The sequence below is a fragment of the Mycetomoellerius zeteki genome, unplaced genomic scaffold, assembly GCF_001594055.1.
Source record: "Mycetomoellerius zeteki isolate Tzet28-1 unplaced genomic scaffold, Tzet1.0 scaffold155, whole genome shotgun sequence".
Lineage (NCBI taxonomy): Eukaryota > Metazoa > Arthropoda > Insecta > Hymenoptera > Formicidae > Mycetomoellerius > Mycetomoellerius zeteki.
The window spans coordinates 2,443,890-2,458,850 of record NW_017256500.1 but is presented as its reverse complement, the minus strand read 5'-3'; the positions used below and the strand labels follow the sequence as shown (position 1 = coordinate 2,458,850).

The window sequence follows — 14,961 nt, the reverse complement described above, 5'->3', positions numbered from 1 at the left end:
ACTTCAAGAGAAAAATTAGTTTAAATTGACTAAGAAAAGTCTCTCTAACGTTAAATGACTAGAACGCACGCGAACACACGTGTCGATAAGCTCGCACTGTTTCGCGCGCACCGACCACTCTAAAGGTTTTCGATTTTCACTCCACAGGGAGACTTCGCCCCACCATCATTTTCATTATAATACCGCGAGAACATTTCAGAACCATTGGTCGGACCACAACCGGCCCGTACAGTTGATCCGTGGTCATCCAGCAGGGCAGAAGGATCCATCTGAAGACACACGTAGTCAATCATCTTTTTTATATTCATTTCTTTTTCTCTTTCTTTCTGAGAGCGGTCGCAACAATATCAACGTCTGGAAGTTATCATGAACTTAAAAAAATCGCATTATCAGAATTCTCTGATAGGCAACTCAGAAGTGAAGATGCAAATATAACGCAGTTTTGTTCAGACGTCATTAAGAGTCCCATCGTTCAAATGCTGAAATAAATACGCAAGTTTTTTTGACAAATTAATGATATTTCTTGCAATGTCATGAGCATCCTGACAGAAAATCGATATTTTATTTGCTCAAAGTCAAATATTTTGTGAACATTTGTCTATCAAATCAAGAAGATCGACTGCCAGAAGAAGAGAAAATTTTTTGCTGATCTTGACAATCGATTTCAAAGATTTGTCTAAATGCCGATTATGTGGATCTAGTGAATTTCGCTCAAATTTTCTGTAAACGCTAAATACATCTTTTTTTGTGAACATTTATGAGATAAACATGCGGAGCATAATGCATCTGCCGTTTCTAACTTTACTCATATTTTCCGCGATCTATGTTTCTATCCACGCCGAAGAAATATCTACGAATATTCCGAACAATGCCGCAGAGGAACCGACTCTCCGAGTACGAAGCTTGCCAATGACGATTAATGTAGTTGAAAAAAACTGGACCAGCCTGTCGGAGATGTTGGACGTTTTTAGTGCGCGTAATTTAGTAAGAAATTGGATCGAAGGAAAGTATCCGGTCGGAGTACAATGCGGCAAAGACATTACGACATACATCGATGCTCTGAAGAACGAAGAATTATGGGCTCTTAAAGGTAAGTTCAACCCTTCAATTTTTGTTCATTAATATTATTTTATTGTTCAGTTTAACTGTTGTTATTTTAATTCTAATTTTATAAATTCTCAAAACTTGATTAAAGTTTCTCCTTTCTGTATATTAAAAAAGATATTTTTTTCTTTTTAATAAATTAAGATTCTTATGAAAATTGTGTATCTCACAGTATATGAGTAATAAATATATATATATAAATTTTTTAATGTTACCGTGTACATAATTTTAATATAACTTTTACCGATTAATTTAAAGTGGCTTATTTATTTATTATAAAAATAATAATATCATTTGTGTTGATCAATCTCTAATTATTTTTATTATTTTCTCGCGAAAATAATAATTTGAGCAATTATTTGCTAATATAAATTTATATTTATAAGTTTTATATTTATAGGATCAAACTATCGGTTTTTATCAATTTATCAATTGTTTTACAGTTTATTTAATGCTTAGCTGCAATATATAAATATTATTTTAAAACACTAGTTTGTGTATTACTCGAAGCTTTACGTGGTTCTATCTCGCAGTTGAAAAGGGAATGAAGGATCAAAGAGGATGACCTTCATCCCTTTTTTACTACAAGAACAGGATTCTCTTCGTTCTTGAAATAAGTTGTTTGCCATACACAGGAAGTTGTTTTTAATACAACTTCGTCACAACGGAATATACATTAAAGAAGATAATGGATATACATCGTTGATTTCCTATTTCGAGTATATCTCTATCTTTAATCGTTTGTTTTTTTTAATTAATTGCTACAATTTGAATTACAAACTTGCATTTTATAAATTCAACGTTATCGATGCCTCTAGTTGCATTACATAATTGTTATAACTATTTTTACGTCATAACAAGTACTCTATAATACACGTTATTATTATATATAATACTTTACATAATCAATTACGTTATACTAAACGTAATATATTGAATTTTTGATCTGATTATATCGTACTCTATCTCATATCGAACGGTTTTGTATGTGCCGTGTGTATATGTAACTTCCTATGCATTACAACTTTCTCTCTCATGCAGCTTTCTACGTTACATTGCACTGCAGATAATCGTGCTAAATCATTTGGTGAGATGCGAGTTATTCGAATGATCCCCTTCCAGTTGCATCACGACTGTGGGAACGAAATGTTTGCACGGCACATCTCGAAATTGTTCGTCGTTTATTGTAATGATAGAGTCTCCGATTTTAATTTTGTGGAATCCCAATTTGAGAACTCTACCAAGGAAGATATTTAATGTTAAGTATGACGAAGCCAGTAGATTATGACACTCTTCGTAACTTTCCCCGAGTAAATATCGATTTTGGGTTTGTTCGAAAAGTTTACCGTTAAGATTACAGTCGGTTAAAGTTTTGAGAACACTGTTCTCGCGCTATCCGGTTACGTACGGCAGAAATAGGACACGCCGACGTCAAAGTCATGTTGATGAACTGGCCAGGAGCATTCTCACTAAACAACGTCTGCTTTCCGGTTTCCTCCCGTTTGCCTACTTTCGTCACGAGGTTTCACTTTTAGCGACACAAGAAAGAGCCGATCAAACGTGTCGGCTTCACGCGAAACATTCGATGCGATTTCGTTTAACGAGTCACGCCTTCGGCGGTCTTCACTTTCCTTGATCAATTGATACGTTTGCTGAACGTACATAAATTGCAAATCGCGATTGCTTTTTTTTTTAGAAACATTAAGAACATCTTAACATCGTCCGTCGTTTGATTTTTTATTTTAATTTGATTTGTTTGAATATTACCAAATTTTTATCTGAAAAGATACGTATATTAGTTAGATATTTTTTACAATATTATTTTTGTTAAAAAAACGTATATTACTGAAAGAATATCTTTTATATTTTCCAAAATTTGATTAAACTGCATAACAAAATTTAAGAAGAAATTTGCAGGACCTAATTTCATTTAGAAACTGACATAATCGAAATAATATTAAAATATACAATCTGGTTAAATATTGTAGAATTTTCTTAAGATGCTAAAATTATGAGCACAATCAGTCGTTACGTACTTTTCCTTTCAACGTTATGCCATCTGAAAGTAGTGCGGTGAAAGTAAAAAGATGATGTTTCAATTACACGTTATTCGATACATAAATACATGTACAAATATTTATTGATTATACATTTAATCTTGTACATTTATTTCTTATAAACAATGAAATAAAATTCGCAGGAATATCAAAGATCCTAAATATATTTAGAGAAATCGTGATACATTCAAAATTAAAATTAAATATATTTTAATGTGACATATTATAATTTGTCACTTATATTAAATATAAAATATGTTTTAATGTCATAATATTTGTAAATATTGAAGAAATATTTGAATATTTATTAAATTTAAATATTTACATATCATTAGTATTAATTCGTCCCATTTACGTTCATAAATATTCAAATATTTATGACGTAAATTAATTGACCTTTATTTCTAGTTCTAGTTTACTAGTTCTAGTTTATATTTATGTCAAAAAAACTTTATCTATTCTTGAATCTTAGCTGCAAGATATTCAAATTATTCCGCTATATAACTGTGCTCAATATATTTAAATAAACACGCCTTCTTTCTTCATGTGAATTTCTTCATATGAACAGGAACTTAAGAGGAAAGCCGTCTGCGGTTCAGATAGTTTCGAGATTTTAAGTGGGTCAGGGTTTACCTTCTTGCATTCATTCTTGTGAAAACAAAATGCCAATGTCACGATTTTAGAAAAGGTTATTTTAAAAATATCGACAACGATTCGCGAAAAGAAAACAATAAACGAGGATTTTACAAGTACAATTTTTGCAAATGAGTTTCAATTACCGTTCTCTCTCTTTCTTCCTCTCTTTGCCTCTCTCTCTCTCTCTCTGGCAAACATCTACGATCATATTGCGTGTATAAAGATCCAATCAAAGTGAAGAGGATGAAATACCAATACAAATAAACGAATTTCATTGAGTGTGGATGACGCTGCAAGTTTGAACGAGAATTTATATCAATGAATCAGATTTCATTTCTTATCAATAGAGACAAAAGTTCATTACACTCGCTCATATTCGTTGAACCATTGTGAACGTTTTGCTCGTTCGTCCTTGCCAGCTCGATTTGAGTCCACCTTGAAGCAACGCTTCTCGACGACCGGAAAGCATTCTCCTTAACCGGCCACTACTTTCACTCTTCATGAGTCCGCAACCTGTATCACTATAATGGTATTCGTGAATTTCGCGAACTTGATGTACGAAAGGTGAAAGGCTCCGCAACACTATAACGAGAGAATTGTCCGAGAGAATTTCCTTGAACAATGTCCGAGGAAAGCATAATCGTTATGATGCCTGAAGGGCCATTTGTTTCGAACGACGCCGCTCTTTCGACACGAAAGCGTTATTTCCATCTATCTGCGCTGGCTATATGTTGTTTCTGTTTAGAAAATGTCACTTCCTGGTTTCTACAATGTTATATATTCAGTAGATCAAAATCTGTTGAAAAAGATGCCATTATTAATGCTATATACAACCGCGTAAAACGCAACACAGAAGTCACATCCTGTTTATTTGCGGAGACAAAGTAAAGATGTCAGTAAAAATACTTGATGTAGTAAAGTTACACATTCTGTTTATTTATTTACAGAGACAAAAATGTCTAAAAATATTTCATGTAAAGCCTAAATATTTTATTTTTAGGGTACTTCTCAAGTTTCTGTAATTACAAAGAAAGAAATACAAAATTTTATTTTCGACCACGTTTCTTCTCATGCCCTTCAAAAGCGTCAATCACAAGATCCATTCAAGTTACGTAAATGATCTCTCTAAGTGATTAGATAAACAAAATTATATGTACTAAGTAAATACGTAAGTATACACGTTTTACAATCGAGTTGCAAAGACGGAGATGCCACTCGACTGGCATTAGAAAGTGGTGAGCCCAAATTGGCATTGCAATTATCAAAATTATACTATTTGAAAAAAGAAAAAATTACATGACAGCGACAGTGGCGACTGGCGGCGATGACATCGTAAGCTTTCGCTTTCGCGGAAACGCGTTTGTATTACTGGCCAAACGACTTGTTCCTCGTGCAATATCCTGTTTATTTGCACGTATCTTTGTGATTACGCACAGGTATTCATAAAATCTGCCATGTGCGATGACTCGCATTTTCCGATGTGAATTATTATATTTACATTAAATCTAGCATACTTTAAATTATATAAAACGATAAAGATATTTGATCAATTATTATCCACAAATATTAACTAAAAATTATTTAAAACTTTTGAAATTTTCTTTTTAAAGCTAGACCTAGAAAGAACAATACAGAAAATTTATTTATCATCTGCCAGCGATCCTTCAGATACGCAACTGTAGTGTTCCCATTATACATGTGATTAAAGCTGATTAAATAATTACTGTGTTATAATGTATTACGCTATTTGCAGAAAAACATAATCATAGATTTGCAACTGACAGTGATTGATGTTAAAATTAAGTAAAATTAACTTACCGATCAAACGATATCGATCTCACAATAATGTCGCTAACGGAACTGTTATCCATACCTTCCGTATATTTTATGATAATCTTATTTTATTTCAACGGACGGAAACATGTCCATTATAGCAATTTATTACTTTTGTACACTGAGAAAAACGTTTTTATATTAACAAGAAGTACAAACAAAATGTATTTGATTTGTATACAAATGTATATGATGTACTAATCAGAATTATGATTGAATTACTGGTTATCTCGACTAATACGTTTGATAGAGTTATGTATAAAAGTATCTAATTTGTACCGCGTTCTGGTTTATGCAACAATTTTTTCGCGTATAGTAATTATCAGAAAATACGATTGCGTAAAGAAAAAACAACGAAGTCGGTGAAAAAAAAAATAAAAAAGTCTGTTTTTTTAAATTTCAGTAATTTCTCTCGTTAAAAGGTGTAATTTTTTAAATTAAAGAACACGTAGATGTGGCGTAATAAACGAGCTTCGTGCTGATAATTATATATTAAGAAGAAATTAAGTCATCACGTAACTAGATCGATTAGAAAATTAGATAACGATATAAGTTATGTTAAATGATCTTAAAATAGCATAAGCTAGGCTTTTTGAGTATGTTAACATAATCTATTAAATAATGCAGATCTAATAAGCCTTTATTTTATTTCTAATAGTTAATTTTATTAAAGAAAAAATAAAATATATTTTAAATATAAATTTGTCAAATTTCTGTTTAACGATTCTTCTGGAGTAAATTTTGAATTTTCTCAATATTCTAATTTCTTACAAAAATAATTTTATATTTTAATCGAATTGCCTAATTGACAACAAACAAAAGAGTAAACAAAAGAGTGTTTATTGTTGCGATTGATCATTTCATCAGCTACCAATTGCAGATTCACTTTGGAATGTACTAATCTTATTGTTGCAATAGAGCAACCATAAATGACAGCTAAGGCGTTGCATTAGAAACGGATCGCGTTTCACTTTCATATATCGAGGTTATTACATTTCTGCGTATGTCAGAAAAAGAAAGTTACCGCATCTCTTTGGCATGCATGTTTTACAATCCATATTCTCGCTTTTATTACGCTCGCGAATTGTCAATTCAATATCTCGCTTTATAAAAACAACCATTGCATAAAAGATAAAATTATATGGCTAGAAATAATTTCCTATAATTTTAATTCTTCTTTGCCAATTTTTCTTTAACTTTTTTATACAGAATATTGCGACGGATCTTATTTAGCCATAGATAAATACCACATTAGTAGCAATTTATTGGCGATACGTTATGTTGGGAATATATTGGACTAATATTTGATCAATATTGTGTCATAATTGTGCTACTAAAAACATCTTAGAAACTGGTTTATGTTAATGATCTTCTAAATAATTGCAAGTCACAAGATAATACAGACTGTTCTTAATTCTAATTGGATTTGTAATATAAACGAATTATTGTTTTTTGTATAATCTCACAAAAATTTCCACAAGTTATAATATAGGTAAATTATTAATTGAGCCTGGTTTTACTTTTAAACTTTATTTCTAATAGTTATACTACATGAAGAAAACATTGTTTTGAATGTCTTTACATTATATATTTTATCTTATGATAAGATTCACCAATATTCATCAATATTCTTATTAAGAATTATCGTACTCAAATAAGAACAATCGGTAAGTATATCATCTTGATATTAGAAGGAGATTATTAGCATAAACCGTTATTTTCTGAAATGTAGTCCGTATAAAATTCGTCGCAATATTCTATCCGAATATATAATAGATACGAAAAAGATTTCATTTGACACTCACCGTGAAAACAATCAGTTGCGCAAGTAGCTAAAATAATTGTGAATTTAACCTAATGAGGAACGAAGCACATTAATCAAAATCAGCAGGTATATTAATTCTGTGTGGAAAGATCAAAAAGATTTTAAATTAATAAAACAAATGAACTTTTATTTAAAATTAAAATTTCAGAACCAGTAATGATCCTTCTGAATTCTGGTGAAAAAGATTGAACGCTTTCACCAGAACATTGCGTGAAACAAAGAAACATGTACTTTCTTTTTCAATTAGTAATCAAGGACGCTTATTTAAAATCTTTAGTGCGATCTGCACTGTATCTAAAAATGTAAACCTATGTCAAACTATAGGACATTAATATTGCTGGTGCTAGTTAAACAGTATATAATATTATCATACCAATAAGATATGTAAAGTGCAAACGTCGTGCGTTTCTCTTTCCAAACTACTTTCTCCGCTACATATTATATATATATATATCTATTACAATTATATGTAACAGAGTAAGTATATGTATATACATATATATATATATGTACTATCAAAAAAGCAAGCAGTAAAAGCTTGCAATAAAAGCTTGCAATAAAGTTGAGAATACACAGAAGCAGAAAAACTAAATATATTTTGATTGAATAAAATATTCAGTTTTATACATATCCTCTACTTAATATGAAATATATACCTGATCTCTTTTTAATTAATAAGTATTATTACTGACTATTATTAAATAATTACCAAAACTATTTTATTATTATTAATTTATATAATTATCATAAAGTTTAAAGAAAAATATATACTAGAATACCATATGTGTTTCTACAATAAGTAGATTGTGATTACATTACTTAACTTAATGATCTAGAGGTATCATTTTAATTGGATCCTTATACCCGAAATAATTTTTATTGCTACGTTCACGAACGTTAATTATATACGGTCTTATGTCATGGCCAAGCACAACTTTGAATTCTTGTTACACAACTATCTATTAACAGTATTGGTTGTGATATGTTACAAAAATATGGAATGTAGAAGTCTCTTAAAGTTGAGCAAACTGTAAATTGAATAATGAGAATTCTCTCTCTCTCTCTCTCTCTCTCTAGTTCTTAAAATAGCACTAAAAAATTCCACTTGAGAGAAACAGGAGCGGTAAAGTGCAATGTCATTATCTTCGCACGTTCACTTTCTTTTGCAACTTTCAACACTCGAGTGTCGGCACAATACAGCATTTACTGCTTGGCCTTTATCTTCCTGTTTATGAAATTTAACCCAGCAATAAATTCAAATAATTAATTTCTATATCTAATTTGAGTATCTAAAACTCTCAGGGAGATGTAATAAAAGTAATTAATAATTCAAGAATTTCTAAATATATTACGATTGTAACACAAAATTTAAAACATTCAAAATGCGAAGCGTATCTAACAATAAACTGAAATAAATAAGCAGTGTTGCGCTTAGAAATTAAAAATTATCTAGATATAGATAAGATAAATCACACAAAAATGTATCTTAGATAAGGTGAAGATGATTAACTTTATATTAATCTAGATAAAAGATGAAATTAAAAAAATTTTTATCTAGATAATTTTTAAGATAACTTTGTTTTTAACTAACTATTAGGCAGTAAACCGATTTATGCTCAATTTCTTCACCTCTAGATAACTTTATCTAAGAGATATCTCCTAGAATACAATGGAGATATCTCCTGAATAAGGGTATCCGCAACTTATCTGGAAGTGAAGAAATTGGGCATTAGGATACAAAAAATGTATTTATATTTTCATTAATCTTTATTTTTTACGAATAAAAGTTTTTTGTACATTTCGTCTAACAAATGGTTTCTACGTGAAATTAATAATTAAGTAAAGTACTTAATATTCGTTGTCCACAAATAAAAAGGCGCTCTATATAATGGCTGATAATGGCAATGATGTGTCATATTTAAAAAAAATTTGTTTGACGTATGGATACAAATTAAGAATATCTAATTCCTTAGATTTATCTTCTAAATATGAAAGTACTTCAATCGCTTTGAATTATGACTGCAGATGTCATATTAATTCCAGTTTTATCTATACCATAAAAAAATTCTCATCAACTACTACTAGAAGTTATATAGATATTTTTTTACAATACTCTTCTACAATCTTAGTTAATTTGAAAAGATTTTATCTAAGATAAGATAAAGATAATCTATATTCTTAATAATCTAGATAAAGATAAGATAAAGCCATTTCTTCATCTATATAATTATCTAGATAATTTTATCTAGATAATGGAAAACACTGTAAATAAGAATATGTAATATTTTCAAAAGGGTATACACACAATTGTAATATAATGTACACGTACATTTTGTGTGTGTGTGTGTGTGTGTGTGTGTGTGTATGTGTATTATATTTTATATATATAATGTTTTTATGTTAATAAATTAATTATTATTGTTATTTTAGCATTAAGTATGAAATATGATAATCTGTATTTAGTATGAAGACTGATAAGTAAAATAATAAGCTACTTGACACCTTGCACGTGAATAAAATATGACGTAGCATTACCACTATTTTCCCCAAGACTCAATAAGATCAAATATAACATTGCACATTTATGTTTCGACGAAAATAAATTGAACTGCAAGGCAAGGCTGAACTTGACTTTAGAATGTTCTGCAATGAAACTGAGTTGTTATGACGCGAAATTTATTGTCATGCTAATGACAATATGAATCCGCATTGTGTCACGAAATTCATGAAATAATGGTAGTGAATGTTAATTATAAGTGAAAGTCTATTAAAATTGAAGATTATAAAAGATATAAAATTTTTCAAATGTCGTTTTGATTTTTACTATTCTGTAAAATTTTTCATAAAAATTCAAAAAATTTTACATTGTAAACTTATATATTATAATTTCGATAAAAATAAATTAAAGAAACGTTTTTAACAAATTTTTTTAGATATCGTAGAATATAATCATAAAATCAAAATTTGCTAAATTGAAACAGACATAGAAACATTTATATATAAATGAATTGATAATTTTTCCAGCTTAATTTTGCATATGTTTAAATAATTGGTATAATTTTCGTTTAAATTGATAAAATTGATTTTTTTCTTTTAAATTAAAATTAGCTGGTATATCTACTTTAATACTTGTTGTTGTGTTGTTAATAGATAATACTTTATACCAATCGAATAGAAAAAAAATTATATTTTAATATTATTTAAAAAATCATGCAATAATACGCCCAATTTCCAAGATCATAAATATCATCTTTGTTAAGAAAGATAATTTTATAAATAATATTTAATCCGTGCGAAGAAACAAATAATAGTACAATCAATAAACTAAAGGTTGTTTAAATTAAAAATTAATTATTGTTATATTAGTATAAATTGTTTAAATTAAAATTGATAATTTTTTAGGTATTTTTTACTATCTTATTTTATCATCATAAATTTGATTAAAATTATTTAATTAAAATTAATTTAAATGAAATTCGAAAGAATCAATTACTAGAACTTGACATCATATTGTACTGTGCCATAAAATTTTACCGAACCGAAAGTAGGGAATGGGTGATGAACGAAAAAAGTAAAAGATATCCGGAATGAATCTCGCGGGCACGAAAAACACTGATGACGTCGACCGCAGCTGTAGCCGCAAGCATGACATAACGGAATCGCGATCGAGCTAAGACCTATGTAATGCAATCCTGTAAATCCATCACCGTACTGACGATTAGATAATATCTTTTACTTCCTGAATAGAAAGTATGTACTTCATTGAAATCACTCCGAACATAAGCCTCGCCGTCTTCGCGCCTTCCCAATGACGATCGTCGTTGCATTACGTGTTGTCCACGATAACAAGAATACTTTATTGCATCACTTGCAAAAAAGCTCGCGTGCTCACGACGATTACGCAGCCTGGTTATTTAATCAGAAATTACGCACTGCGTCTCGGCATTTAAGCAAAGATTACTAATTTCATATTAGATAATAACCAACCATTAGTGCTGGCTAATTTATGAATCATATTACGTGCCGCAACATTCCGCTGTGTGGATTATTGTTTTATACATATAATTATATCATTTATATAGTGCAATGTTTACTTTTACCAATAACTCGAGAAACTTTCATTTTAGGATTCTAAGATTTATAATGCTTCCACAAAGCCTATCAAAAATTTCCGTCAATCATATAACAACAGTCTCACAAAACAAACGCCTACCGTTCTTACCATACTGTAGCTTTTAAATTTTCTAAATCTTTTTTTAAAACATTTCCAATCCAATATGTAATAAAATTTTTAATCTAAACAAATTCTTTATTCTTACGTTGATCCTTCATTATGATGAAAAAACTAATATTTTTATTTTAAATTTCTTTCAAGACATTACATCTTAGTAGCAATTATAATCAATTACATGTCTTATATTAGACACCTACAAGATTAAAAACTCACATCAATACTCCATTATTTACTGATAAAACAGAATTAATTATTGTCTTTTAAGACAACTCAAAATACATAAAGACACGAGAAAAGAAGCTTTACGAGAAAGTCTTGTAATTCTTATGACACGTGATTAAATTTTCATTCGACCTTTTAATAGTAAGGTCGAGGTTGAATACGACCTACGCGGTTTTAAAATTTATTTTAAAGTTTAATAGACCTTATTGTATCTTATCAATAGTTAAGATCAAGCAAAATTATTCGTTATTCAAAATTCATGATTAATAATTGGTTATAGTACTAGATTGATGAAAGGTTTCTTATACTTGAATAAAACTAGATTTGAATAAAGAATTATATACAAATAAGAGCAAAGATATTACCATTGATTTTAATTAAAACGCACCTTTTTTTTACTAAAAAAAAATTTTTATGTGTAAAAAATTTCGAATTTCTATTTTATTTAATACAGATCTTAATAAAAAATAAATAACTGCCTCGGTAATCTAACTGGTAAGGACGCTCACATGGAATGTAAGAGATCCGGGTTCGACTCCCGGCCAATATCTTTCGCAATGATTAAAAATTTATTTACAGATTCTATTAGGTTAAGATCTCTACAATAGTTGTTTATTGAGCATCAAAATTTAATTTGTGATATTATTTCAGTAGTTTAGCTGCGTTTGTAAAGTCCGGAAAAATTTCGGCGCGTAGTGAGTATGACTACAAATATGGTATATATGCAAGTACATATATAGTATATATATAATTCACAATTTGAATTATTTAAAAAGAAGCAATTAAAGATCTAGCTTCGACCGGCAATAGGCCTTTATTATATATTATTAGTGAGTTCTGTACGTTGGTCCTATGAGATTTAAATTTGAATAAAAAATAACTTTCGTTTCTATAATAGCAAGTTTATAATTTGTTATTCGAAAGATGTGATATGGACTTTGCTACATTTTTAAATATAACAGAAATTTATAATTTTATAAGTTACTTAAATTTAAAGTAAAAATTTCTAAACGTACTTTTGTTATTTAAAATAAAATATGTAAAACATTTACCGATGATAAATTCCTTCTTGTTTCAGTTGATGATGCATCTGGTAGATTCACTAATGGATTTTTCTGGGGTAATACTTATTTCACGGGATCAGCTACTGAATGCGACTACATTGGAACAAATCCATCACATCATACATATTCAAAAAATCACGTAAATAATCCCGAAGTTACAATCAATACAGGTTTTAGCGGAGCTAATACCTGGTCCGAAACAAATTCCGTGGAAGTGCCTTTTCAACTGGGATTTTATATGCTAAAACTTTCTGTAAACGTATCTTACACACCAGTAAGTATCATCGATATGTTACAAATTTACATGTATAATTTACAAATAAAATATCTCAAAAATATTCTCTATTTTAATTTATTTTATATCTATTTTCTCTTTCTCATAAATATGAAAAAAATTCATATACCATTTATTAAAAATATAAACATAATATATTAATAATACTAAACATTAAATATTTATAAAAATGTAAAACTTAATATTTCTTCTGGTCTAACATAAATACGAAATGCAAAATTCCGTTTTTTATAAATGTAATGTTCTCAAAAAAACTTAGCAGAAAAAAAAAATAGGCCGATACATTGTTGTAAAAAAATGCTGATATATTGTTGTTTATATTTTTAATATCTTGATAATTGTTTTTAAATATACATATCAAAGTCAAAGTTTCATTACAGATATAATTTTACAAAAAACTAAGATACATTTTTCAAATTCTTGAGTTATTGCTCAGTTTTAAGGAAACATCTTGATTTAGAAAGAATTTTGCACTTTTGAAAAGAAAATTTTTTTAGATTGCATGTTATTTTATGTAAAGTTTTCAATATAAAAAAATATGCTGTTTTCTTGTTAGACAAAACTGATTCACTTGGGCGTTTGTCTGCCATTCTCATGCACTGCTTCCGACGTCGCCGTAATCGGGAAACTCGCCGCAAGCGAATTTGCAGCGAAGCATTCGATAATTGAAAAAGTCAGAGACCAGCATACTTCATACGATATGTACACAGATCCAGTTTTCTGGGTTCTATCGTAAGTTTATAAAAAAAACATTCTTGAATATTTACCACGATTTGCACTTGACTATTTGATTATCACAAAATACAAATCATATTTTGCAAAGACAAAAATATATAAAATTTATGTAATACAATTTATATACATAACTTTTAGTAATATTGTTATATATTAAAAGATAAATATTGATATATTTTGTCGATTAAATATGCACGAGCAAACAGATGCAAAAGCTAGAATTTAATGCGTTTTAGCGGCGTCAGTATGGTGGTTCTAATATTGATGATTCTTGGCACTGGATACGATTATTATCTGTCAAAAAGGGCAGCCTGTAAGAGAAATGTAATCTATGATTTGGAGAAACATGGAAAACTCGATCATCTTACTAATGGCGATCGGAAAGTCATAAATGGTAAAAAAAGTCAATATTCATGTCTAAGATTTTTTGATCATTGATCATCTTGTTAATCATGCTGATCATTTGCTACCACTTGTACCATTTGAACGAAATAGTATCGATATATTAAAATAACGAAAATTCTTGCTCCTTATAAAGAAATATTGTAGAGTTTATGCATTTTTTGTGCATAGATTCTTTAATCAATTTAAAATTAAATTTTTCTAGCAAAAATTTGTTCTTTTAGAAATTTTATCTTCAGTCTTTTTATATTAAAATATTTCTTTATAAATCTTTAAATATTTTAAATTAAAATTTGTTGAAGAAAGACAAATTTAAAATTAAATAAAAAACAAGATTTTGTTATTAATATACATACATCAAATTAAAATCGTTAGGTTTTAATCTTGGAAACTAATTTTTAAAGAGACATCTATTCCGGAAAAATAAGAAATCATGTAAGTAGAAAAAAATGTGAGGAATCTAAAAGATTGTATAAACTGAAAATTATAGAATTATAGAATTATAAATGCACGAGACATAAAATGTAGTCTTGCTTTCAGTAATATAGTAACTA

At 28.9% G+C, this 14,961-nt stretch overlaps 1 protein-coding gene across 2 annotated transcripts in view; it reads left to right on the top strand.

Annotated features, from left to right (window-relative positions):
- Nucleotides 1–219: 219 nt before the first annotated feature.
- LOC108720673 (nose resistant to fluoxetine protein 6) overlaps nt 220–14,961 on the top strand; it is a 17,684-nt gene continuing 2,942 nt past the window's right edge. For both annotated transcript variants that reach the window (XM_018444794.1, XM_018444793.1), the window contains exons 1-4: nt 220–1,090; nt 12,990–13,249; nt 13,827–14,002; nt 14,242–14,399. In XM_018444794.1, coding sequence (XP_018300296.1) covers nt 769–1,090; nt 12,990–13,249; nt 13,827–14,002; nt 14,242–14,399 — 916 coding nt within the window. In that variant the 5' untranslated portion in view covers nt 220–768. The remainder of the gene's footprint in view (nt 1,091–12,989; nt 13,250–13,826; nt 14,003–14,241; nt 14,400–14,961) is intronic.